The following is a 27642-nucleotide window of genomic DNA, read 5'->3' on the forward strand; positions in this document are numbered from 1 at the left end:
AATGGCGAGCTACAAACTAGTGGTTAACGTCAGCGTGCCTAGTCCTACGTTTCTGACACAATCTGTAGTTTGTTTGGGGGGGGGGACCCACATTTTTGTGCCGCGGATTACGTTTTGAAGTTTTGCAATTAAAAATAAAATCTCCCATTCATCCCGTCTTGTTCTCTGGATTGTTCTATCATCCGTTTAAAAACGGGTTTGAGCATAATTTTAATTGGGTAGCTTGGTTGTATATATATTTGGTATTCTTACTGCTTTTTTATTTTATTTTTTTAAACAAAACACACGGAAATGTTGCCCGCGTTATTTAAAAATCAAGCCTTTAACGTGCAATACATTGCTATAAATTTTTGTCTGAAGGCCTTCAACACCAACACCTATGGTCTCTCCTTTTGAGATAGGCTCTAACTGATCAGTTACCTGGAGATAAAAATCAATTTGATGCTTTGCTTCCCAAATAAGGTCATGCATGGTCTTGACTCTTGAGTCTGGTGAGTGGTGACTTACTCTTCTTACAGCAACATGGTGCACTGCCACAGTTACATCTCAATGTAAGGCGATTTCACAAAGCCTGCTGGCCATGCTGCATAAGGCAATCGTGTGATCTGCAAATGTCACTGGAACTTAATAGTTGTGATGTCTGTAAGGTCAAGGCTAATACACTTACTGCAACCCCAGATTATAGGTATAACTAACTCTGAAGTACCCATGATCACTGCTGATATCAGAGGGGGCAGAGCTGGACTATGGCATTAATGTTTGAAGCATAACCAGTAACCAAATTTGTGTCTAAAATTAGGGAGTGTCTTTGTAGACATCTTATGCAGTAGTTGCCATTGTTACAACGGTTACAATTTGAGACAAAACATTGTAGCAAATTACCAATATTGTCAATTGATTCTTCAAGATGTGAAAAAAAATGCAATGAGGTGTTTAAAAACAAAATTGAATCAGAACTTACTGTACCTTTAATGTTAAAATTACAAGGACAAGTTAACTCAAACTTCTAAGTCATCACATGACAATCCAGGCTTACCGATACTTTTCCCCTTTTGAGTAAACTTTTTAACAAGACTCACTCATGACTTGTCTCTCAGACTGCAAAATAAGAAATTAAGTGGATTTACCACTTAATTTTACATATTTTATGAAATATATGAAACATTTTCAATTATGCAAGATGACTGGCCACTGTATAATTATGGTGATTACACAAAATACATTTCACTCTTAAAACAAGGCTGCAAACCAAAAGATGAATGGTGTGTATGAGCAACAATCCTGTATGTCCAATGGGACTATCGTATGTGGTACATTCACCCTTGGCTTTGCTAATTGCTATACAGTATTTGCTTCATTTCACCATCTTCAAAAACTGATCATTACACAAGGTTGTAGTATACATACATTCATACAGTATCCATATAGTGTGTGTACACATAAATTACATAATACAGTATATCACTTGTTTTCATTTTCAAACATTTGACGGCCTGACCTTAAAAAACATGAGCTTCCGTTGGGTTCAACTAGTGAGTGAGGTCATAAAGAGTGAAATCGTACCTCATAATTTTTCAGGAGACCAAAAATAATGTTTGTTCATCCATTCACACTGCATTGTCAACGACAGAATGTCATTTTCAACTCCTTAGATTTGTCAATAAAAAAAAAACAGAATTCACACGTGTTGATTGACCTATAGTATAGACTGGAAAAATATTAAATTTACAAAATTTTGACATGGGTTTCGACCCAGTGCCAACGATTGTATTCCAAAACACAATGGAATTAGAACAGTAACGATAGGAGAAGTATCTTTTAATGAATGCTGACATGGGGCAGCTGTTATCTGTGCAACAGTAACACACTTTGGGAGAACTTGCAGCTCCAGTTGAGCACAGGCAGAGAGCTTGCTTCTCCTAGTCAACAGGTGGCGCTGGTGGTTCTCTTCCGCCTCTCTACAACACACAACACAAAATGGCCAATAATTTTCAGGGATGGGACGATTCCAAACATCCGGGCATTTCTGATATTTCCGCAACGCAATGTGAATGCTTCCTTTACATGTAGAAAAACAGCATAATGTATTGCTTTTGCCTATGACTAGCATACAAATCATGAAGATTGTTATAGTGTGTCAAATGACATTTCATCACATTTTGAGATCAAAAGAATCCTCACAAATCAAATTAAAATGATCCAAAGTCCAATGCTTTTCAATGAGTGGAGAGCTTCCTTTCACCGAGTACGACATTGTGACTTAAGATCGGAATTGGCAATACACTCTGGATTCAATCAGATTCATAATTTGTCAGTTTCACATGATCAGTATGTAAACAAAAAGTCTTAATTCAACTGGATTTATGTCCGAGCTCTGGCAGATCCCATTCCAAACCTTGAAAATGTTCTTAAGGTGAAGTCATTATATTTTTGATGGGCTAAGTTCTTCAGCTATTTCGGCATGGCTCAGCCCAAGCTCTTTAAAATGCAACTATTTAAAAAAAAAGTGAGAACAGTACACAAGGATACGAGTAAAACTGACATTGCGGGGTTCGGTGGGTTTTCCAGTGGAGGGGGCACCTCTGAGGGAAGAAGGGCGCAGCAAGAACAGGATTACAGCTAGTACCATCCATCCCATCATGATAATGGGGAGGGTCATCTCTTGCCCACCAATGGGGGAACCTCCATTCGGCCCAGGCACTGGACACAAAACAATACTGCTTTAGTGCTTTTCTATGCTCCAGCATTGAAATACGCTTGCATTAGGATGTCATACGCACATTCCAAAGGGCACTCCGTGTCTGTGCAGTACGATTGAGAATTTCTGAGCTGGAAGTGAAACAATGGAGAGAATAAGACAGAAAATCAAAAGGAGGAGCACTTTGATGGTTCTTCACTCAGATTATCACTGCAATGATGACGCCATTTGACATACAGATATGTGACAAAAAGTAAGAACATTGAGGTAAAGTCCATTTATTTCAAAATCGATGTTTGGATATTAATATCGATTTAATTAATAAATGAGAATCTCGATTTATGAATCGATTTTTTTGGGCACACCCCTAATATTTAGATTAGTGGTGCTGCATAGAACATATTGTCAAAAAACGGGTTGACTTTAAAGTCGAGTGTGAAGTTTCCACTGTTAGCAAATGTTTTGGGAGCCATGTCATTTGCTGTGGGTCTATTGTCTACTCTACTGATGTCATATTACTTTGATACACTTTTCAGAAGGCCAACATTTCTTTGTTTAGTCACATAAAACACTGGATTTTTGCAACTTTCTGTCAAAATCATCAAAACGGAAACAAATACAATCTTGGAAATTTATTTCACTTCATGTGGTGAACTAATCTAGCAATCAAGTTTCACTTTATGAAACAAATTCTGGAAGTAAATGGACTTTCCCTCAATATTCAAATTTTTGGGACATACCTGTTCTAGTTCTTCCCATAAAAACATTTAACAGTTACAGTCATTACAAACAATTATCCGTACAGATCATGCTGAGCCATAAATTTTCCATATCTCTTTTCCTCATTAGGGTCGCGCATGAGCTGCATCCAATCCAAGCTGACAATGAGTAAGAGGTGGTGTACCACCCTCAAATCGGTCGCCAGCCAATCACAGCGTGTATACAGGCAGTTTTTGGAGTACAATTTTGATATCATTAACTGCAATAAAGGCATACAGGTCAGCCACTTGAGAGCATAACACTAAATGAAAATAAACTCTCCATTTAAGTTGTTAACAGTAAATTGTTGATTTTCCATGTTCGGCATTAGTCGTTGCCTTTATAGGTTGCACATTACAGGAAAACCGCTTACAAAAGAATTACTTTGTGGATGTACAAAAATTAATAAATGACATTGCTTATATCATGCTGGGAAGTTTATTATTTTTCCTTGCCATGACTATGTGACCAAATTCCTAAGAAAACATGAAACAATAAACACTTTATTCTACAGAACCTCTCAAAATATGTCGATGCGTTTACAAACTGAAGTGAACTTGGAATTTTGGTTTTACTTTGAGACATATAATATTCATATTTTCCTTATTTTTTCACTTTTGCATGAATATGACAATGGTCTACTGTGACAAATGTTAAAACTTTTAATTTTAAGTCTTCATGAGGGAGACATTTTGATTCTTGAGCGGACTATTCCCTTTTAAAAGGTTCCACTGTTGTTGTTACTTGGACAACACCCTTCTACAAGCCGCAGAAATAGCCTTGCCTTGTCTTTTCTTTTCAAGCCAGCTGCATCTTGTCATACAAGTTACACCTGTACAGGATGATGACGTCACTGGAAAACTGACAACACTTACATTTATTTGGCAATAGTGTACATGTTTCGAAAGCCATGCTCTAACTGTATACATTTCTTGAAAGAAAAGTGTGGGGGGGAGACAATGAAATATCCACATCTTAAAGCAGCTCAAGGTAATCATTGAGCAGGAACCAGGATGTTGGCTCAGTGCGACTTGGCACCATCCCATTTGTTTCTCCTTTTTTAAAGATTCCACTTAACTTACAGCAGAAACTAAACACTTCTTTATACTGCAAAAACACTCCTTTTCATCCTGATCCAATCTGCTATATCAAGGTCCAACACTTACCAGGCTGATGAGGCGCCTCATTGCGTACTCATAGCTGCAGATGCACTCACAAGGGTCAAAGCCCCCTTCTGCCATATCTTCAAATGTGACGTGACCTGACCTGACGACAAAGCAGAAAGATTCCAGTCGGGACACACATAAGCAAGTGGAAATCCAAAACTCCTGCTCGTCAGCGCAGTGCACTCACACAAAGACTGGGGGAGGAGACTGCTCAGTTAGGAAGCGTCAGCATACTGTATAATCATCTGTAACAATTAATCACACTGTTCCATTTTCACTTTTTATTCAGTGTAATCTTTTGAGTAACCAGCAGGACGTGCTTATCCCAATTTAGGTAGGACATTACTCACAATCTTTTTCAGTGTAAACAAGGTCCCAAGTGGAAACGGCTAATGACGGAATAAGAAAGTCCCTTTCAGCAGATGCACCGTAGCTCATTAAATGGCAGCGCAATACACTAACGCCTAGATGTGTAAGAAGCCATGCTTGGAAGCTTTATCTTTGATCAGATGGCTGCACAAACCAGGACACTTTGTTCTGACCTCTTGGCAAAGATAATAGACCATTTTACACAGGGCACAGCAGAAGTATTTGAAACAAAGAATCAGCATTTATGCCTTTGCCTTTATTACATAGAAACAGAACTCAGTCAAGCAGAATGTTGCGTATTAGTGGTGCCACAAATCTTTACATTTTATGTATTATTGTACTGTCCTTGAATCACATCACGCTCTATGTATGGAGATACATATTGAATAAATGGTTTTGCTTGAACATGGTGGCCATTCACAAGCCATACACTTTTCCATCCATTTTGACCATGTAAGGTTGCGCAGCACTCATCAGCAAACAATCTCATGCAAAGAATACGTATATGCATCATTGGCTGCTGTGGGCATAAAAGGGGAGATGCTGATGATAATAAAACATGCCATTTGAGATGCATGCTTCAGACTTGAACAATGCACGTGTGTAGAACTGTAGATGACAAGAAAACTGAAAACAAAGGATGCCACAATGTGCTGAATACATTTATGTACAACTTCATGCAATCATGACAAGGAAACTGGGAAGAAACATTTGGTTTCTTTTCAACATAATTCCTTGACACCTGTCACAAAGTAAGGGGGAAAGTATGTGCGTCTTTTCATATTGTATGTTAACTTGTGGTTGAACAGTATCCATCCATCCATCGAGCCACCTGGTAAGTTTAATTTTGTTCAGTCGCAAAGCAGGCGCACGTGTACTTAATGAAACATTTTGCGAGTGGATGTTTGCCTCAATTTCGATTTTAAAAGGGATACTTGACTCATTCAGCCATTTTCAACAGTAGGAAGGTAATATTTTGTTGCTGCCGACGTAAGATGATGAGTAAATATGTGACGACCAATCACGGCTAAGTTCGCTGACCAAACCTAGAAAACAGGTGAGCAGTGATTGGCACTCATTACCCATTTACTCAGCACAGCTGATGCCATCTTCAGTCGATAAGTGGCAAAGTTAGTTTTTAAATGCTTTTTTCTCTGAGGCTTCAATTGTGTAATATCCGAAGATGGTTGATCTGTTTTCCTTTGAAATGTTTAGAGCTAGTCAGGAAAAATACCCAAGAAACGTTCTTAAATGTAACTATGTTCTGATTGTCTCAATCAGTTAAAAAAAAAAAAAAAAAGTTTTAAAAGGTATTAATTGTTGACGAAACAATTAAGTTATCACAATTATAGACAAAATATCTTCTGTTGAAAATGTATCAATGAGTCAAGTACCCCTTTAAAGTGACATAACGGTACTTTTTAGAGGCGACGGCCGGTTCGTGTGGAAACAACAGGGGAAAAAAAGTCATGCTAAGTACTACTAAAATTCAAGGTAATTTTATCATAAGCAAAATTATTAAATTCAACACGTGATTTTCCAATTAACTAGTGTCTCGCTGTACAAACAGAACTAAACAACAGCTGGCAACTCCAAACAAAATGAGGTCTACGGTCCTTTAAGAAATAACAACACCGGGACTAGAAACAGATGAACAAAAACTCACTTTTAGTTTTGCAGACCAGAATTCACACTTGAGTTTATCGCGAAGCTTCCAAGTTCACCGATGATGTCTACTCACACAGAGGAGCTGGTTTGATGTGTCGCATCACTGCAACGTTTGTTTGCTGCACGTGAGCAAAGTTGCCATGCTTGACGACATACATCCGGGAACCCCGGTGGGGGAGAGGGGCGACAGGAGGAGGGGGTTGAAAAACAAAAGCATCTCATTGGTCATAAGGACTGCCGTCCAATCATAGTAGAGCACGAGTGTAGTGAACAGCGTAAACACGCATCAGCCAAACAACAGTACTGTAATCCTATCAGCAGCTGACAACATCAGACGAAGAGCGTGTTTTTTTTGTTTTTTACATTCATGTTGACGTTTTTTCCCTTTTAAATGTGTTCTGCAACTTATGTTTATATGTCCAATAAACAAAAAATATGTAACATTTTGCACGATGTAAGGAAATCAAAAGTAATTATTTATGAATGCATGCTGCTACACAGCTGACAAAATCTCATGTATGCTTCCATATTCAAGAACTAGCGGACATGCATTTGGTACCTGGACCTTACCTGATTTAATCTTATTAACATGACTATCACGTAGCAAAGATAGAAACCGTCAATACTATAGGAAAACGCCATCTAACAACAAAACACTGTGCCATAGACATCTGGTGCAGCCAAAAAAAAACAAAAAAACATTTACCTAAAACATGACAAAGAACAAAGCATTTAAGAAACATGATCACCGGAGACACTGATGCTTTGATACAGTCTAGAGCTTTGATACAAATGTGGCTAAAGGAAACACTATATAATTAGTAACATAAGAACATTGTTTTATTTTCAAATACTGTATTCTCATTTGGAATGTGATGAATTTGACAAAAGCATAAGTGACCCCCTGTAAAGGGATATCAAAGATTACAGAAAAAGGACCTTTTAGTTGAACATAAATCGATTAATTTTCAGCAGTTTTAAAGATTAAAAAACAATATTTGTCACTATCCATCGTTTAAAAGGTGGCTAAAAACCTGCAGGTTGTCTGCAGAAAAGTTCAGTGTGAGGACATTTTTTCAAGTCAGACTTTTATAGGTGAGGTTTGCCTTTGAACTTTGGAGTGTTATAAGCATGATGAGGGTGTATGCGCACCATGCTGAAATTTTCCATATGCAGTGGTTCATAGAAGTGCCTAAGCAAATAATTGACAAGAAAGGTACAAACGATTTAATTATAAAACAGAACAAAGACTGAAAAATAATTTCAAAGTAGTATATACTATTTATGCACTCCAGGATAAAGGCTGACAAACAAAATAATTCAATGCAAATGAAAACTGTAAAAACTTAGGTTTCTTTCAGAGTTCCTGGTCAGGCTTGGTTGAGCAGGTCAGACTACATAATGGTCATTTCATTTGGTCCATCAGAAAAAAAGTTGGCCCTTATAACAAAGACAAGTCCAAGCCTAAGCACTTAAGACATAAATATTGTTAGTTACCTAAACAGAAATTCGGAAAAATCTATCGTTTTCTGCAGTGTCTTGTACTGATACTTAAAGCTGTTCATTAGTATTTACAAAGTGCACGTGTTTGAGCTAGTAACTGGAAGTGGATAATGTTCAGGACAATGGTGCCTTGACTTACAATTGTAACTCAAACTTTCTTCACTGAAATGAATGGAAATGCAATTATTACGGTCTAGCCCCACATACATGAGTATTTTTTTCCATTTCATTTCAAATTTTTCTCAGACTTGTGAGCAAAAACGGCAAAAACCTCGAAAGTCGTGTCACTCGTAAGTCATGGTACCACTGTAAATGGAATATTGAGGAAGAGGCAAAGAGTCACATTGGTGGATTTTTACCAGGGAATTTAATAAGCAATAGTCATACCGGATTAAAATTTCTGTAAAATGTCCATGATTTTTTTTTTTTCCTTAAAAATGTGTCCACAAAAAAAGTGTAGCTTGACAAAACAAAAAAGGGGAAAAATATAACAAGTTTTAAGACCTACATACAATGAGCTTCAAATTATAACTACAGAGTGTTTAGAACCTTCTAGGATGTCATGATAGTCCACGTGTCGGTAAAATGTAGATCTGTGTGACAGATTTAAGAAAAGGTCCATAAATGTCCCAGAGGAGCTCAGCAAGAGGAACATATACGATGGCATGGGAGGGTTTGAAGAAATCTGGCCCTTTCACTACAGGTATGGCTCCACTCTTTACCTTGGGGAGGAGGGAGATTAAAAGAAAAAAGAAAAAACAAGTTTGTTCTTCTTGGACATGTTTTCGTTTGCCATCAACAATATATCATTGAAAATTTCAGTTCAGTTGACATTTTCACACAACTCTGTCGAAGTCTTACCTCTGCAGTTCAATCTGTCGATTTGTATCCTCGTCATTCTGCTGCTTTGACACCTTGATGGGCTCTGCCGATGGGTTCGAGTTGGGCTCTGCTCCTCTCTTCTTGCCTCTTCCGGTGCCGCCGCTTGCCGGTGCTGTCGTCTCTTTGCTTGCCGGCGCGGGAGAAGCAACCGTCCCCGTTTTGGGTGGCCGGCCGCGCCGTTTCGCGGGCTGCGTTTCCGTTCCAGCATCGGCGGTTGTTGTGTTTGTGTTGTTCGTGTTCTTACTCTCCTCGATCTAGAACAGCGGGAACAAGATTAAGACTGAGTGAATCTGCAGTATGTAATGAGCTGTACTTGACAATGTTGACAATCGATTCCGAGAGCGTACCTTCTTTACGTCTTCCTTCTTGATGACCGGGTTCTCATTATTTTCTTGCGTTTGACTCTCTGTGGGCTCTGTGGCTGTGATGGTTTTGCTGCAAGTTTAAAACACATAAGATGAAGAGCAAATTGCTTTCATTACAGTGACCAAACGTCCAAGAAGAAGAAGTGTGTACCTGTTCTTGTTGACAGTGGAAGAGCTTAGAGGCGAGGGGTTGGTGCTGGTATTACTTGTATCTGTGACTGCTTGGGTCTTAAAGATCTTTCTTCCCGGTACAGTCAGTGTCTTGTTGACAGTCACTAACACTGGAGCTTGTTTTGGCTGCAGAACAAGGACAATAGACAATTTGGCTATAGTTTAAGACTATTGTTTATAAACACAAATGACACTTAATGCCCCCAACATGAAGTATGCCTGCACAACTAAGATTAAGGAGCTGGTGTACACTTTGAACGTTATGGTACTAAAAAAAAACAAAAAAAACAAAAAAAACATACAGGGCGTTCTGTTACGATGGTATCAACAAATTATTTTTAAGTTGCAAACAACTATTGCCTAGAAGAAGTGTTTGTCAAAAATATTTTCCCCCAATAGTCACTAACGTGGCATTAGTGATAGACTATGTACGTAATCCTACACAAACACGCGCCCCAATCTAGAGGGTATCTTCTTTGGGCCAATAGTCAGTAGTACATTTGCATCTTGAACACGAAAGACATTCCTTTGACGACAAGTGCCCAAATTTCGGACAAAGCAAACTACTTGTTTGTGAAAGAAACCATCTGCCGAATAAGAATTGCCCTCCAGGATTAAAGTTGGATCGTCAACCACAGAGTTCTGTTGTCTCGATTCAATTCTGATTACACTGAGGCATTATGTTTTCATGTATCTGGAGTGTTTTAGGTCTAACACTTGATTGTAGCAGTGGACGTCACTTTAAAATGTTCTTACATAACTAAAGCAATGTTTCCCAAAATTTACCTTTCCTGTGAGCAGCATTTGCCGCATTTCTCCTGACAAGTAGTCTTTGTCATTTTTGAAGTCCTGATGAAAAATTTAAGAAAACAGTATAAAATGAGCAATAAGGATCAACTTTGAAACACACCAGTGAATCAGAATGAAATGCATGTGCATGTTGTCAAAACAAAATCGATATTCAAAGGTGTACAAATGACACGTTTATTGCCTTGTCTAGTGCTAGGAAGAATGTGGGGCATATAGTGGGCTCGCTTGGACAATCCAGATGACATGCGGTGCTCTTATTAGCGATGACGAAGAGAGCGACGTCACACACGATATACAGCTTCTGAAAATGCAACAACGAACCGTGAGGAAAGACTACAAAATAACTCATTCGTGACAACAGTACTTGTTGGTTCACATTTTCTGCCGCGTGTACCTCATTGGCTTTGGCGTCTTCAGGACATTGGGCATCTTTGGTCCGTTTGATGCTCTCCACCATCTTCCTCAGGAAGGCGTGACTGTTGTTCTCATTCTTGGTCATCAGCACCTCCAGCATGAACCACAGACATCTGAGTGAAACACACAAAAACATGGCTGTGTAGCAGTCACTTGTAAGCAAACCACACAAAAATATATCACCCGCCACACACTCTTTAATGTCTTTGAGCTGTTCATATTCCTGCGGTTTTGTGAAATCTGGGTCATGGGCCAGCAGGTGGATCATGAAAGGAACAACATACTCGGGAAGGAAGGAGACCATTTTGTCTGTGAAAAGAAAGCCATCAGATTGTTGATCCTAGTGATATTCCAGACCATGTTATGGACATGTGAGCATGTTTACCCTGAGCGAGCGAGTTCTGCTTGATGTACTCCCGGCGCACGGAGATGTTCTTGAGTAGGCACTGTCGGGCGTGGGCGCGGCGCTCCTTCACCGGATCCTTGGCACATAGGGCGAAGACAGCCAGGTACTCCAGTGGCAGGGAGAGTTTAGCCAGAGCCAAGTGCAACTTCTGAGCAAAGATCTGACGCACCTGGTAGCACTCGTCCTGCATGCAGGAAGGAAACACAGAGCGACACATTTAACGCTATGCATTCAACTTGTGTCCTTACACTCATGGGCCCCGGTAAAAGTCATTAAATGAACAAAGTTGAAGAAATGCACCGTCTCTGCAAAGCATCCCACTAATAAGTTTGCTAAATGCCAATTGAAGGACAGACTGACATTGATAACAAGGCCGCACAGCTGGAACTGTTCAGGCGTGATGATTTCATGGTAACAGGGCTCTTGGGCCAGCTTCATAATGGCGCCACCTGCGGCCAGCCTGAGGCGAGACATGTCTGATTTACTGCAGGGAGAAAGAAATAGGAAGATAAAACAACCTGTTGAGAATTATCCCCAACCACAGTCTTTAAAAGGTTTTTAGATAACCTATTTCATAAATAAATAAATAAATAATTTGCCATAACTCATTTTGAAGTGCAAGTCAACCTTAAATATGTTATATGTGACCTCACTAGTCTAAACATGACATTCTGATTAATATTACATTTGTGGAATATGAGTTATGAAGCAAAATCCAGCCGTTTTTATCCATCTTAGGGGGCGGCCATTTCGCCACTTGAAGATGACATCAATGTTGCTCAGGGCTCAGGCAAAGACCAATTACAGTTCACCAGTTTTCTGAAGCTTTGCTGTAATTGGTTGTGACCTGAGCCCTGAGCAACATTGATGTCATCTTCAGTAGACAGCAAGTGGAAAAATGTCTGGCCCATATTGTCAATAAATAAATAAATAAAAAGGAATTGGGATCGACTGACGCTGATAGTCCTTTTCTAACTCTGAGTTACCTGATCTTTTTTTGCTCTGTGAGGTCTCCCTCGCTAACCAGCATGGCTGACAGCAAGCGTAACGTGGAGTTTGCCGACTTGGATTGGTTGTTCTTCATTCCTAGTAACCAACGCACCAGCAGCTTAATGGCCTGGACCTGGATGAACACAAATAATTGTGTGAATAGTGGGGTGCATGTATTGCTTTAACATGCCTCTCTAAATGCACAAGAAATATATGCCACCTGCTTAGGAGACACACACCTGATTGTGCCAAAGAATCAGTATAAGCTGATAAATGCTTCAAAGTGCATGTGTGCATGTCTCCTACCTTAGCCAGAACTTCAGGTGAAACTTCTTCATCAATGGTCCACAGCTTACCATTCTTGTTTCCCACCGACTGGACACACAGAAGCAAAACACAATTTATTTATTTTTAAACATTACTAGTACTACTACCTCTTTAAATCAACCATAGTAAAATGTGAGCACATTTGCACACACCCTGTCATTCATGAGCAGGTCTTTGACAATGAAGTTAGCCACGATAGACTTCATTGGTGAGGCAAACTGATCTGGTGCCAACATGGAAATGTGCCCCAATGACACAAGCGGCGTGATGAGCTGCTCAGGAACGTCTGCGTTTAGACTCCGCGACAGAGGCTGTAGGACACACAGTACATTAAGATTTGATTTTTTTCTCGAAAACATCTCAAACATTGAGGTTTTTTTCCCCCCCCCGGTCCTCTACCTCAAAAATTTGAGCCAACTGCACTTCCTTATTGTTGAAGATGGCGTGTATACAGTGCACAGCCTGCTTGGCCTGGTGAGGTGTCCCCCTCTTAGCTTTCTGATGTAGAATGGGAATTAAAGTCCTGATGGATGCATTGGATCATTTATAAGTAAGGAGGCAATTCAACGTTGGTAAGTGTTCACTGTCAACCAACACATACGATCTTATCTGTGGTAGTTCTGTCTCAATTTTCTGTCCGGTATTTCTGAATATCTGGATCGCTGCCTCAGCCACCTTGTCATCCTCCATTTTCAGACACTGAAGAAGAGACTCATAGGTTTCTGATGAGTGGAATGCTGTGGGGTGAGTGAAGGACAGAACCTGAAAGGAGTAAATAAGAATAACACTTAAGACAACTTTGTGAAAGAATTAGGATTGTTTTGGGTAATTCAAATCATCCAATATATGACAGATGATCAGTTTGCAATTAATCAAATTCTAAAAATGATATGAGATGACCTTTGATGGGATCATGTACCTTGAGTAACTCCAAGCCTGAGCGGATGGCTGTATCAGGGGTAACACCCTCCTCATCGTCATCTGCTGTGCCTTCAATTGACTTGTTGAGCAGTTTTACCAAAGCACTAAAATAAACAGCCTTGGTTATCTTAAATCTGTTTTTCATTCTTCAGACTACAACATAATAATATTCATGAAGTAATATTAAAAGAAAATGTATTAAGCCACAGTGTTGTGTGCCCTAATGGTGTTTTTCCATAAAACAAGAAAGGGTTAACCTTCAAACCAAACTGATAATTGCAGTTACACCTCACAACCACATGGTGTCTCACTGAATGAGAAAAGCCAGTTGATGGTGTTACACAATGGTAAACATGAGAATGAAGCTATTGAATGTATTGGTTCCATTTTCACCTCACAGTGAATTTCACAGGAGATGACACTATCTTTTGTAAAATACATTTTTACACACCTGATGGCTTCAGAGTCGATGTGGACGGGGGCGATGCGTTCAAGCAGGAACTTGACCATCTCCAAGAAAGGGTTGGTTGGTTGTTTGGGAAACGTTAACTTCCGAGTGATCTCCCTCTGCACAGACAACAAACGGTAATGGTGTTTTTATTGGTGCACATTTGTTAGCTTGTAGGTTAAGGCTAATATATTGACCCACATAACTGTGACAATCACACGTATGACAGTTTGACAGTTTTGTATTCCTACTACAAGTGACATTCAAAAAGGTGGAGAGAATGGGGAACATTTAGTTCATGTATTGGTTAGGTGTTACATCATTTGGAATTTGCTACATTTTACACTTGCTATACTCATGTTCTGATTAAATCATTTGGAATTTCAAAATTCCATACTGTTGTTTCCATGCCCTAATTTCCAGACATTTTTCCCCCTCAGAGTAAATATACCCATGTATCACAAATAAAAACGTACTTTAATTATTTTCAATGTGTTTATTTTAACACATTAACAGTTCAATCTGCTCACAATGTTTTGGTGTCTAAGTGTCTGAACATAAAATTGAGGCGAAAGACATACAATAAATTCTGTGGTATTCTATTCATATGTGCAATTACCAAGATAAGAATCTAAGAAATTGCATCTCCCCATTATTAGCATGCTGCAAAGCAATTGAGGTATATTAAAATAAAGAAAGAAAAAAAAAAAGAAAAAAAAAAAAGAGCAAAACCCACATGAAACCACATGAAAGCCGACCGTCATCAGTCTTGTCGAAAGTTCAGTGCTTGGGACAGTGCAACTTAATGATATGCTACTTGGGGGCTGGATAAGGGTCATGGGTCAGCAGACTGGACAGACAGCCTGCCAATCAGATAACGGAGGCGGGATGTTTTCAAGAGACGTTGGCTCTCACACAAACTGTGCTTGACAGGGCATAAAACATGATTTGGATTGATTTAATTAGTTAGAGAATCAACTCATTTTCTAATTTAGAAAATATTGTGACTGTTCAACAATACTGTTATGTAAAAATAAATATTTGTTCAGACTTCATTTTTTATTTTCCTTACTTTTTTTAATACCTGAAAATTGATCAAATTTATTTCCATACGTGTGTAGGAACCCTGGCATGCCTTTCGTATACAACTTGCAAAACAGCAAGAAATTATTTATGTGTAAAATGTAACGCTCCGTGTTCTCTTACCACACAGATCTCTGCCTGTTTGCAAGAGCATGCCGGACTAATGAGAATCTCGAGTTGGGCTCTGAGCTTCTCATCTTCACCAAGAACCTGGTTGAACTTTTTCATGAAATCTTGAGCTTTGCCGGCATCTGGAAGGTTCTCTGAAAATGCACAAACAAAAGAAAAATAGTGTTGATTTATTTTACAATCACTGACTACAATAAAAATAACTTATTAAAGGGATCGTTCGGCTTTTTTAACATGAATCTCAATTTCATCCTCACCTCCCGTGTGTGCGATCAGCACTGACTTATCCCTGAAGGCGTTCGGTGACACCAGTTCTGGTCCGGCGTTGGACGAGAGGAAAATAGTCCAGCAAGCTGGCTGGGGTCTCGGAAATAAAGCGTTTTTCTTCTAAAAACTATTTGTTTTCAAAAGTGTGATACATTTCCATCACAATACTCTGTCCTGAATAAAGTCAGACGCCATTACTGCCAGCCACTACTTTTCTGTTCGTTCTTATCACTACGCGGCGCCCTGTAGAGCGCTAACCGACGCACTGCAGCCAGCTAGCTGATACTTCCGCCTGAAGTTGTTTGCCTTTTCGGCGGAAGTATCAGCTAGCTGGCTGCAGTGCGTCGGTTTGCGTTCTACAGGGCGCCGCGCAGTGATAAGAACGAACAGAAAAGTAGTGGCTGGCGGTAATGGCGTCTGACTTTATTCAGGAAAGAGTATTTGTGATGGAAATGTATCACACTTTTGAAAACAAATAGTTTTTAGAAGAAAAACGCTTTATTTCCGAGACCCCAGCCAGCTTGCTGGACTATTTTCCTCTCGTCCAACACCGGACCAGAACTCGTGGCACAGAACGCCGTCAGGGGTAAGTCAGTGCTGATCGCACACACTGGAGGTGAGGATTAAATTGAGATTCATGTTAAAAAATCCGAACGATCCCTTTAAGTAGATGGCTTACTGACTTGCAATATTCATCAGCTTCCCAAACATGGCAGTGCTATTGGCCTCAGACTAAAGGAGAGAGGAAATTGTGGTTATTGTACACGTTACATCTACATAAAAGCAAGAAGAAGATCCTATGAGTCAACACACCACAGGCAGTTTGTGAAGGTCAAGCAGCTCTTTAACAAGGCCCCTCAGCATATTCTGACACTTCCACATCTCATTCAATGCCCTAGGAGGAATAAGCAAGGACAAGTGAGCCACAATTCTAGACTACAGCCTTAGCTTTGCTCAATCATTTACATTTAATGATGGCTCGGTGTGTATATTTTGCAATAATAAACAAATGTGTATTATGATTAAGCGGTCATCGTAGGACATAAATTAATTGTAAAGGGAAAACTCCCTACACTTTTATCGTAATAATTTCTTTTTACCATTTTTTGAGAAAGCTACATTGGTACTACAACTTTAGCCTTTGTACTAATGATTTATGATGGTGACAGTTTGACTTATTGTTCCAAAATATTTAAAAATAATTATCAGGCCAATAATAGTACCATATCATTATCAGGTCTCAGAACGACTAGTAGAGGTGTGCAAAATTTCCGATTCTTAGATTATTCACGATTCGGCCGTGGAACAATCGAGAACGATTCACAAACGTCCAAATTCCGATTATATAAATATGCCAAGGGAAGCGAAACGAGCGAAAAGTACGCGGAACTGAAACGCAGTAGCGCGCGCGGTCTTCGGGACGCTTTTTGGGACGGACCGAGAGTACACATCCGCAACTCACGCCTCGAGATTCAAAACAACAACAAGCATGGCTGAGCTGACCAACCCACCTCTTCGTGAGATCAGACCTGCTCCGAAAAGGCAAACAACTTCAGGCGGAAGTATCAGCTAGCTGGCTGCAGTGCGTCGGTTAGCGTTCTACAGGGCGCCGCGCAGTGATACGAACGAACGAACAGAAAAGTAGTGGCTGGCGGTAATGGCGTCTGACTTTATTCAGAAAAGAGTATTGTGGTGGAAATGTATCACGCTTTTGAAAACAAATAGTTTTTAGAAGAAAAACGCTTTATTTCCGAGACCCCAGCCATCTTGCTGGACTATTTTCTTTTTTTATTTTCTTCTCGTCCAACGTCGAACCAGAACTGGTGTCACCGAACGCTGTCAGAAAGAAGTCAGTGCTGATCGCACACACGGGAGGTGAGGATCAAATTGAGATTCATGTTAAAAAAGCCGAACGATCCCATTAATGTTTACACGTTCATGTTTACACAAGTTAAAAAGCAGAAAAGCACTTGAGGGTTTTTTTTTTTGTACCTCTGAGAAACTTTAATGTTTACATGTTCATCTTTACACAACTTAAAAAGCAGGAAAGCACTTTTTTTTTTTTTTAGGCATTTGTATTGAAGTAGTAGTTCACATTGTCTTTCATTTATACCTCAATGCACTTTTGAGTGGATAAAAATAATATATTTTTGCTCAATGCTATGTTTTATTCTGTTGAAGACTGAATATACTTAAAAGCTGTTGTTACAGAATGAGGACTTGAGTATTTTATTTACTGTTTTGAACTGTTAACTTGATACTGAAATAGTAGTTTATGTAGGCCTGAGAGGACTTTTGTACTATTTTTGTAACTAATGTACGAAACATTAAAAGCACAAAAATACATTGTTTTTTTTCTGCTGCCTGGGGGGGAAAATCAATAATCGTTTTATAATCGAATCGTAGCCTCTGAATCGTAATCGCAATCGAATCGTGAGGTGCCCCAAGATTCCCACCTCTAACGACTAGTGTTCGATCTTTAAGTTTCCACTGTACTTTGTCCAGAAAACACAAACGTAACGATAATTGACGCAGGATTACTGACTTGACAGCATTGGTGTCCAGGCAGGCATACAGGTAATAGAGACACTTCATCTTCTCTTCCGTTTCAAGGCTGTGGGGGACCATGAACTGGGCAAAAATCTTTTCCACTAATAACCTTCAGAACAGAGAACGAAGGCTTCAATGGATGAACTGAAGAGTCCTTGTTACATTTCACACTCAAAACAAGATTCAGGATGTGCATTTTAAAAGAAATCTCATCGTATTGATTATGAAGTCATCCTACATTACAGATTGTTACATACATTTTTATCTCATGTACATGCTTTCTTACTTGTCATCTATGCTGTTCTGGTAGTATATGTGCAACAGTTTGTCTTTGATCCAGCTGATCATCAGGGCAGACTCCTTCCCCGCCTCATGGTGCAAACAGTACTTTTTATAAAGCTGAGCCAGGCCCATCATCGCCTCCTTACGTACTCGCCACTGTCAGGAGCAAAACATTCCTTGGAATAATGCTCAGTGTATGTGTTGAGGAATAATAATGTGACTGCCTGCCTGCCTTCTGACATACTCACCCTCTTGTCCAGCGTCCTCTCTCTTACGAAGCCCAATAGTTGGTCATTGACCAAATTAAGATCCTTCTTCCCAGCATTGATGATAGTGACTATGACATCATGACGAATGGCTTCCTCGGGGTCGTGTGAACGCACTTTCAAAAACTCTAAATGAGGAGTTTGGAGAATACATGTGAGAAGTGGCTTGAATAAGAAGGAGAAAACCAAAGTAAGAAAACTGTGTATGTAAAGAACATGCCCAAAGTATGTACACACCTGTAAGGTCTCTGGCCAGGTCTGGGTGGTTCATTAGACAGTGGCTGGCAAACTTCACACACTCTAACCTCACCGGAACATGGATGTCATTGAACCTGGAGTGACAACAATAAGTTACTCATCAACGAATTTAAAGTGAATGAAGAGATTGTTGATGACTAAACGTTTGACTTGGCATCTCTTCCAATACAGTGGTCCTTTTTTTTTTTTCAGAGCAGTGAATGCAACAAATACTCCAGACATCATGGTCATGATGTAAAAACGTACTTTTGGAAAACATTTAAACCACATTGATTGTCATGTCCGCATAAGTATATTATCAAAGAATAATCAAAATTCAATGACGGCTCCCTAGGCTAACTAGCATATTGCAGGGCCACTATGTATATACTATACAAGTATTTAAATGGCCATAACGGACAGTTGATAAAAACAAAAATTATAATTGTAATTATATTACAGTACGGTACATGTAATATACACTTTCCACTAGTAGAAACTGTTCCGTGGCATTACCCATGTCTACTTGGAGTCCACGCAACTCACCGTCCTAAGAAACACTGCCACAGAGGTCTGTTATGTGAGGCCAGCTCCGAGTCTTTGGCCCCAAACAACTTGGCTAGCAAGCGTACAACAGCCAAACGCTCCTCTCCGTCATTGCTCTGCAAATATCCAAAACACCTATGATGTGTTACATTTATTCATACTTTATCTATACTGTATGTGTATAAAACATCATATTACTAGACAAAAGGAAATTCTGGATGACGAGACGCTGTACCAACATCTGGATGTCATTCATTCAAGAAATGCATCAAGTTAACTTGTGAAGTGAAAGTTAAGGGTATGTGCGTGTGTCATTAACCTTGAGTTTGAATTCTAGCTGTGGCATAACAGAGGTAAGCAGCAAAGGATCGATGGCAAAGAGCTCTTGGATGAGGTCGAAGACATGCTCCGACAGGTCACTGACAGAGGATTTTCCCATCACTAAAACCTGATTAAAGAACTGAAGAAAGGAAACAACACGATGATAAAATACATTTTTTTCCTAAAGGGAAAAATAAATCAATAAGGTAAGTAAGTATTGTGCGCATGCAGCCACATACATTTGCAATGCACGTTTCTATGGTCTGGACGGTTCTCTTCAAGATAGTCTTTGCAAGATCGTACGCTTGTTTGTTCAGATTCTGGATGAAAAAAAAAGTTACATACACAACATTGCTGTTTGTGTCTTCTTAATAAATAAATAAAGAAATAAATACATACATACATAAATCCAATATTAGTTCAATGAAGACTTTGAAATATTCATAATGTAATTTGAAGTCTAAGTTCTCACCTTGTGAGCAGGGATAAGGTTAATGAGGATGCTATCCAACAGTTCCTGCGTGACTCCGTCTCCCTCCATGATGATGGAACACATCAGGTCCATCATGTGCAACTGCACTTTCTGATTGTGGCTGTTACTGCAAGGAGGAGGGAGAAAGACGGACATGGTTGTGTGACCACAAATCAACTGTCTTGGAAATTACGCAAAACATGTAACATACAGTTCAGTGAGTAGTGGTGCATAATATATACACAAGTACAAGGAAAATGGGGAAGAAAAAAACAACAACAACAACAAAAAAACTGTATACTGGCATCTATGGGTTGCAAAATGTGTATTTTAATGCTAATATGATATGTAAATATAATGTCTAATGTGTGCACCACCTACCCCTAATTAAACTAAAGTAAAAACTACAGGGAAAAATAGCTTACTGTACATAATTCTCAAAGTGCTGAGTAATTAAAACATCCATAGTATAATAAAAAGAAAACCCACCCCACCATCCCCCATAAGCATGCACCCACACACACAGACAAAAATCATGGCAGGGCACAGAGAAACCATGTGAGGAAAGGCACCCAGAGGAGCTCATCCACATTGAGAAGGATGACCGCCCACTAGTCAAGCAAACACTCATTTCATTGTAGCAAAAATCAAAGCAAAAATGACTAGAACTCAAAATATGTATGCAATATTAGGAATGAGTAGATTTCTTACTTGATCACAGAGAAGAGGGTTTTGAAAAGCTGGGTGAAGATCTCATTACAGTCCTCAAGTTCAAAGCATATGTTATATGATTTAACCCATGCCAAATTCTATAACAGAGACAAAATCAATAAACATTTATGTATTTTAGTTTGTGCCCATTATCAATAACATATTTCAGCATCACCTCCAGAAGGTAAAAGTATCTGTTAAACTGAGGGCTCTTGGTGTCTTCCAGTCCCTTCAACTGTCTGGTGATGAAGAGGAAGATGTCCTGCAGACAGAAGCACAAATCGCTTAGGCCAAAAATTCTCCAATGATTTTGATTGTATTGTGCAATATTTTAACCGCTGTGGGCTCCTTGCCTTGAGTTTGTCATGCGAGGTATAGGGGGCTTCTGGGGCATAGATCCTGAAGATGTCAGCCAGACAGCAGGCGACAAGTAGCCGCACATCTTTATTGGGGTTCCTGAGGAAGAACTCTGAGGCAAGGTGGAGTGCTAGGCCAAGATACTGCTGTTTCTCCTCTTCAGAATCTTGATCCATGTCCATGTAGGTTTTCACTACCATCTGTGCAGCACAGCAATAGTGAGAAAATGTGAGGCATAATTTTTGAGCGTGCTTTAACTCCAGAGTACCAGGAGCCCGGTAGGGGTGTTATTTTTCATGGTTGGGGAAGGGGCTGTATACAAATGTATTTAATAATAATAATAATAATAATAATAATAATAATAATAATAATGAACTTGAAAATATAATTGTAAAAAACAAAAACAAACAGACAAGTATGATATTTTTCACTAATGAAAATGTTAAACGTTATTTGTATAGCACTTTTCATACATAAAAATGCAACTGAAAGTGTGGCGTAATTAAAACATCCACAGTACAATATAAAAAGAAAATCCAACTCCTCTCCTCAACTTCCTCATGAGCACACCCACACTCACTCAAACCCTGAGAACTATGTAAAACGACAAGGCAGTGGCACAGAGAAACCCTGTGAGGAAAAGCTCATCCACACAGAGGGATGACAGGCCACAACCACAGGGAGCAGTGCCATCCCACTGTTTAGTGGAAAACATTTCGCATGCCAGCTACAAAGAAAGGCCCATTGAAAAGTGCAAACATTTTGTCAGATCAGCCGAGGGCTAAAACGATTTGTGATTTCACCATGGAAATATTGGCCACTTGACAACCAAACCTTTACATCACTGTTGAGGACACTGGCTTTTGTCAGTTAATAAACCACTTGGTGGTATGGTTTGTACTTTGAGCCGCCACTATTTTTGGACGTATAGTCTCCAAAATATTGGAATGGCAAGGTCAACTTCTTTGTTTTTGTTGTATACTGAAGACATTTGGGTTTCAGATTGAAAAATGACTGAGCGAGACAAAAGTTTACAATTCATGCATTTATTTCATGGCATTTAAATCAACTTGCTAATTTTTCAAGTGAGCAATAGTATTGGAACGTCATTATTAAATTTACTTTGTGAATAACATTTAATATTTGGCGGTAAAAAAGTGAAAAAAATAAGGGTGATGAAAAAGGTGAACATAAAATTGTTTATTCAACAAATCATGGAGCTGCTTGCAGTACCAGACAGCTATCATACATTTGAGAGACGAGTAGTAGTATGAGAGAGAAAACGAGGCAGACACACAAGGCATTTGAGGGAGCGGGGGGGATGGGCAAACAGAGTGCTCAGCACCACTTGTACGCCTTTTAGCACAAGCAGTCACAAGCTGCCTGCTGCCAACATGGAGGAATTATGTGGGCACTGGATGAATGTATTCTAGAAATTGTACAGCTGTATCTCAGATATACAGGATATTACACATTTTTATATGGCTGCACTAGTTTACAATACTAAACAGAAAGAAAAGAAATGATGCTTTCATGTTTGTTTACAGTTGATTCAAGTTAAAGGAAAACACTTGTCTGATCTCCAGCAACCTGTTTTTCCAAACAGGATCAGTTCTATGAATTCTACATCCCTGCATCGAACCTCAACGCTGTTTCACCTCTCTTTTATGGAAGATGTCTTTTTTCCACAACATAATGAATTAAGTTCAACTCATAAAACAAAACCACAAATGGGAGATAAAACATGTTTTCTAGGAAGGATGCGGCCATATTGTATTCACATACATGATAGGAGAATATCATGAGATCACGTCTCTGATCAACTGCTGAAAGGAGACTGATTCTGTCCTCTTTCATCTATAACTGCTTCAAACATCAAAGCATATGGAGGAATGGGAGAATGTTGATTTGTTGTGATTGTATTGTATTGGTGTTAATGTGTTATGCTATGTTTTTTGTGTTTCTGTAAAGCGCTTTGTGACAGCTCAGGATGTTTGAAAGTGTTATATAAATAAACTTGAGTTGAGTTGGAAAATTAATGTACAGTTGGTTGTATTATTATTACATGAATTTTACTTCAAGTTCTGAGTGTTCCTGAATGTCAACGAAAACAAGGAAAGGTGACCAACACATTGCTAAACAAACCAACAAAATTAGAAGGTATAATACTAGTATTTGTCATAACCAAGCATATTTTTAGCTGGAAAAATAGCTGAATTACACTATATAGCAGATGTCTGTGATCCTTAATAGACTAAATTCCTATTTCTCTTAACTATTGTGCAATGTAATCTGTGTTAGTGTCAGTGAGCATGTTTCCGTTGCTAATATAATAAATCCACCTCACTCCTATTAAGAGAACTTTGCTTCAGCAAATATGATCATGCTGTACTTCCCCCCCAAAAAGCGTGTGATCAAATCCTGTGCTGGTGTGACTTAACTAAAAAAAAGTTGGTCACACCAGTGCTAAAGTTAGTGTAGAGCCCTGAAAGGCCAAAATGGGTACAGAACTTTTACTGAATTGGGGATCCAGTGGTGTGACCACCATTTGCCTCACAGTCCAACATATCTCCTTTGGATACGCTCTATCAGTTGTAATGTACATCATTTATCCACAACCATCATCTCATGTTGCAGCATGATCATGCATGACCCCATAACTGCAAGAGGTCTTTACAACAATCCTGGAAGCTGAAAACAGACCAGTTCTTGCATTGCCAACATACTCACTGGACATGCCACCCACTATGCATGTTTGGGATGCTCTAGATTATACGACTACGGGTTCCAGTTCCTGCCAATATCCAGCAACTTCACACTGCCATTGAAGAGGAGTGGACCAGCATTTGACAGGTCAAATCAACCATCTAATCTACTGCATGTATGAGACATGGTGGTAAAACATCAGGAAAACACAGCCCCTTTTGCTCGGCGGAGAGGTCGGCGCTGCTGGACTGTCTAACGGTGGTGGTTCGGCGCTTGGAGGAGAGGCAGTTTGGATGGGACTGGAAAATTGGACCATTCTTTTTGTGTGTATGGTGCTCATCACGAACGCAGCAGCTGCTTGTTCAGGAGCTAGCTTATAAGCAAACTTTGCTTGTAGCAAACTTGTGTGACATCTCTGATCAACTGCTGAAAGGTGACTGGTTCTGTCCTCTTTCATCTAGAACTGCTTCAAACTTCAAAGCGTATGTAGGAATGGAATAATGTTGATTTGTTGTGATTGTATTGTATTTGTGTTAAAGGCAGGGTCTCTCAATTTCACTCAGGAAAATGAACTTTTTAAATACAGGATGTATACATTAACTTTTTCTCAGTCTACACATCTGGGCTTATGTTAATGTTTGGTGGTGATTTCCCTCCCCCGCCTGTAATTTGCCATTTTGTGTTTGTTTTGTAAACAGCGGGACGTTTCTCTGGACAAAGTGTATTTATACTAGTGCTGTCAAAGTTAAAGCGTTAACTAATTAATTAATAACAAAAAATTATCACATTAATCCTGTATTAACGCAGATTAATCGCACTATTAATTTTGACTGCAAATTATCCTTTATCTTGACAGCGGATGGCTACGTTAAAGGTAGCACAGGTTGTGTTTGAACAATAAACATAATATGCATTAAAGTGAAGTATTTAATAAATGTTTGCATGTGACATTCAGAATATTTGTTCATGTCAAACTATTGGGGTCATTTTTTTCCACTTTAAATTATGCAAGTAATTAACTGATTAGAAAAAGAGGAGGATGGGACGTTCTCTTAACATTAAATGCCGAAAAAATTAACACATAGGAGGTGCATTTTAAATTTGGGCTGTCACCGGTAATGAGCTCTTTCATTTTTTGAGAGGACGTGTAATACACAATACGATTGGCTGCTTGCAAAGTTGAGAAAGCGAGCAGTGTTTTAAGTTAAATTGCTGCAATATATGTATGAAATGTGGTATGGCCCTCATATGACTTGATAGGAAAAACAGCTTTCCACTCTTGTACCGAGAATTTTGGCTTAGTGCCAGAGGCCAGACAAGCCAAAGAACGAAAATCAAATGCATGCGCTTACCTTCAACCGTTTGACCACTTCATCGTTGCTGATTTTGTCCGTAATCTCTTTGACTCCAGGAGGATAGCAGATCTTCCCGTCGCCCGCCGGTTTCTGCTGTTGCGGGAACTCCATGCTGGTCGACGTCTGAACCAAGCGGTCTTCTACTGGCCTCTATGGGCCGGAAAACAAAAGTTCAACAGCGCCATGCTACCACATTTACAAAAAACTCGTTTTGAGCACTATTTTACTCTCCAATCGTTTACTTTCCAACATGCGCAGCTGGTATGGCGTGGTACTGTTTAAGGCTGGGGGGGTGACGAATAACTTTGAAGTTACAAAGGCAACATTCACTCAGCTATATGCATATATTATTAGCTTACAAGCTCGTAGCTCAATCCCAGGTTTCCGTAAATACAACTAAAAGCATCGTCTAATTAGATCAGCACATTTACAACAACAGACCCATCCCGACGGGCTGGGTCTTCAGGAAAAACACATGAAATAGGCACAAGTGAGTCGCCTGTGTTCACTCCTGTCTCACGGATTATCAAATGAGTTAGCAAGGGAGTTATGGAGCAAAACAGCATTGACATTTAGCGGGAAGCACGGTTAGCTGCTAACAGCTAGTAGCTGCTACATATAGCGCGTTAGCTTACTAGCTGGCTGCTTGCTAATGTTAGGCCGCAAACTATTCAGGTACCCATCACATCTCCCTCCACAGACAACCACAGTGGAAGTCAAGTATGCTTTCACCGAAGCATAAAACACCCACACCGGCGGTTAGATCCCGAGGTTTCCAACAAATACATCAACTTTAGTAAGTTTAAAAAATGAGCACATTTACTTGCGGCTGTCTTTTTGGACTTCAACGCATCTGCCTCTAGTTAACGTGCCAAGGTCTGCTACCGTTGCCCTGAGCTCTCCTCTCACACCAGTAACTTGCTTCCACGGACGATTCTAAACACTCGAAAAGAAATGCTACACGCGGATGTTTCCAAACAGCGCGAGTATATTCACAGCTGAATTGCACAGCATCCGTTTGCTAGTATTTACCTCTCGAGTGGGCCGATTTAATTCATTAGTCTTACACTGGTTGGGTTTAGTTTTCCGCACAAAGCTCTATTCCTTTCAGTCTGTGCTATCTGTGGGACGGCTGAGTGTAGAGCGCCCCCCTTTGGCTTCAGCGAACACTACAGTTCCAAATACCTGGCAGAAAACCGAGTAGGTCAATATTATTTTTTCAGTTGTTCTTGAGCCAAGGCACATGATTTTACATTTGAAGGATACATTTTATGTCCGTCCCACCATAACCCCCCCCCCCCCCAAAAAAAAAACCCAAACAAAAACAAAACAAAAATGACACCAAAATGAAGGCCTGTTACATGCAGGATTCTGATTGACATCTCATGAGATTTTCATTTTCTTCCTGTCACGACACATTGTTGGCATAGATAGATAGATAGATAGATAGATAGATAGATAGATAGATAGATAGATAGATAGATAGATAGATAGATAGATAGATAGATAGATAGATAGATAGATAGATTGATTGATTGATTGATTGATTGATTGATTGATTGATTGATTGATTGATTGATTGATACTATTTTTTTGGCAGGACAAGTTGCAGCAACATATCCACAACAAATTGATGGATTACTACTATATTTAAAAATGTAAGTACAAATTATTGCAAAATCTCAACGTTATTATTGTTATATTACAATTTGAGATTTAATACAACTTGGAATTTTGCTACAGATTTTAGAAGGGATCATGTAAGTGGACACACATGATTTGTTTTCACAGGTCACGTAAAAGGATGTGGTGGGCTGGATCTGGCCCTGTAGGCCTTGAGTTTGACACCTATGATTTCGTCTTCGATTAAACTAACATGCATGTTTTCAGGAGGATGCTGGACTACACAGAAATATCACGAGAACACACAAACTTCACACAGGAAGGCCAGAGCCAACGTTTGAACCAGGTGCTAAACTTCCTTCCACCATACTGGCTATGCCTATAGCTTGTGTATGTATTATATCATTTTCTATTTTCCTGTCACATTTTATTTAGCACACTGTAGTTGTATTGTAAACCAATTGCAAGAATTATGACAATATTAGAACTTAATGGAATAGAAGGACTTAATGGGAAATATGAACAAACGTGTTTTGCAAACATCAGTGTTGTATAATAGCTGGAAGTGTCCTGCCATCTCCCAAATAAGACATTTTCCTTAATGGCGGCCTATACCTTTTAATGTAGTTGGTTGAAACATGCAGAAAACACACAGAGGGAAAAGGGAGTATTTGTTGGAGAAATTTAAACTCAGAGTTTATGGTTTATGGCTTGGGCTATCAAAAGCTAGAAAGCCTAAAGCGCCCCCGTCTAGCGAATTTGTATGGCCCATTTTTTTTCTTTTTCTTTTTTGTAAGTGCAGCACATTTAGCTCATTTGCTTAAGAAATTTCACCACGAT

At 39.4% G+C, this 27642-nt stretch overlaps 2 protein-coding genes across 4 annotated transcripts; both read right to left on the reverse strand.

Annotated features, from left to right (window-relative positions):
• Window positions 1-950: 950 nt before the first annotated feature.
• On the reverse strand, window positions 951-6853 carry smim14 (small integral membrane protein 14). Of its 2 annotated transcripts, none has more exons than XM_077524502.1 (5): window positions 6734-6853; window positions 4624-4723; window positions 2781-2829; window positions 2543-2700; window positions 951-1958 (listed from the first exon to the last, which is right to left on the reverse strand). In XM_077524502.1, the coding sequence occupies exons 2-5, from the start codon at window positions 4696-4698 to the stop codon at window positions 1920-1922; spliced, it is 321 nt and encodes a 106-aa protein (XP_077380628.1). In that variant the 5' UTR covers window positions 4699-4723; window positions 6734-6853; the 3' UTR covers window positions 951-1919. The 2 variants fall into 2 exon arrangements, with proteins under 2 accessions (XP_077380628.1, XP_077380629.1); XM_077524503.1 differs by having other exon boundaries at window positions 6659-6830.
• A 1658-nt stretch (window positions 6854-8511) lies between these two features.
• Window positions 8512-26352, reverse strand: pds5a (PDS5 cohesin associated factor A). Of its 2 annotated transcripts, none has more exons than XM_077524286.1 (33): window positions 26212-26352; window positions 25177-25329; window positions 21115-21318; window positions 20937-21023; window positions 20762-20859; window positions 20051-20177; window positions 19818-19898; window positions 19577-19717; window positions 19258-19373; window positions 18712-18806; window positions 18457-18602; window positions 18213-18364; window positions 17922-18035; window positions 16190-16271; window positions 16060-16108; window positions 15104-15243; window positions 13901-14016; window positions 13448-13553; window positions 13130-13290; window positions 12928-13051; window positions 12681-12839; window positions 12508-12576; window positions 12198-12334; window positions 11572-11695; window positions 11191-11395; window positions 11000-11114; window positions 10786-10918; window positions 10573-10692; window positions 10368-10430; window positions 9562-9707; window positions 9393-9480; window positions 9025-9299; window positions 8512-8885 (listed from the first exon to the last, which is right to left on the reverse strand). In XM_077524286.1, exons 2-33 carry the CDS (start codon window positions 25288-25290, stop codon window positions 8882-8884), a joined length of 3891 nt encoding a protein of 1296 aa, XP_077380412.1. In that variant the 5' UTR covers window positions 25291-25329; window positions 26212-26352; the 3' UTR covers window positions 8512-8881. The 2 variants fall into 2 exon arrangements, with proteins under 2 accessions (XP_077380412.1, XP_077380414.1); XM_077524288.1 differs by lacking the exon at window positions 26212-26352 and adding an exon at window positions 26003-26192.
• Between the last annotated feature and the right edge of the window lie 1290 nt (window positions 26353-27642).

Source organism: Festucalex cinctus, chromosome 6, assembly GCF_051991245.1.
Source record: "Festucalex cinctus isolate MCC-2025b chromosome 6, RoL_Fcin_1.0, whole genome shotgun sequence".
NCBI lineage: Eukaryota > Metazoa > Chordata > Actinopteri > Syngnathiformes > Syngnathidae > Festucalex > Festucalex cinctus.

Coding starts and splice junctions, on each gene's coding strand:
- smim14 (XM_077524502.1), bottom strand. CDS start 4,698: ATGGCAGAAGGGGGCTTTGACCCTTGTGAGTGCATCTGCAGCTATGAG. Junction 2,830..4,623: donor TGAGGCGCCTCATCAGCCTG/GTAAGTGTTGGA, acceptor TTTCACTTCCAG/CTCAGAAATTCTCAATCGTA. Junction 2,701..2,780: donor CACGGAGTGCCCTTTGGAAT/GTGCGTATGACA, acceptor TTTTGTGTCCAG/TGCCTGGGCCGAATGGAGGT.
- pds5a (XM_077524286.1), bottom strand. CDS start 25,290: ATGGAGTTCCCGCAACAGCAGAAACCGGCGGGCGACGGGAAGATCTGC. Junction 15,244..16,059: donor GAAGCTGATGAATATTGCAA/GTCAGTAAGCCA, acceptor GTGCATTTTCAG/AGAACCTTCCAGATGCCGGC. Junction 12,335..12,507: donor CACCTGAAGTTCTGGCTAAG/GTAGGAGACATG, acceptor GTGTTCATCCAG/GTCCAGGCCATTAAGCTGCT.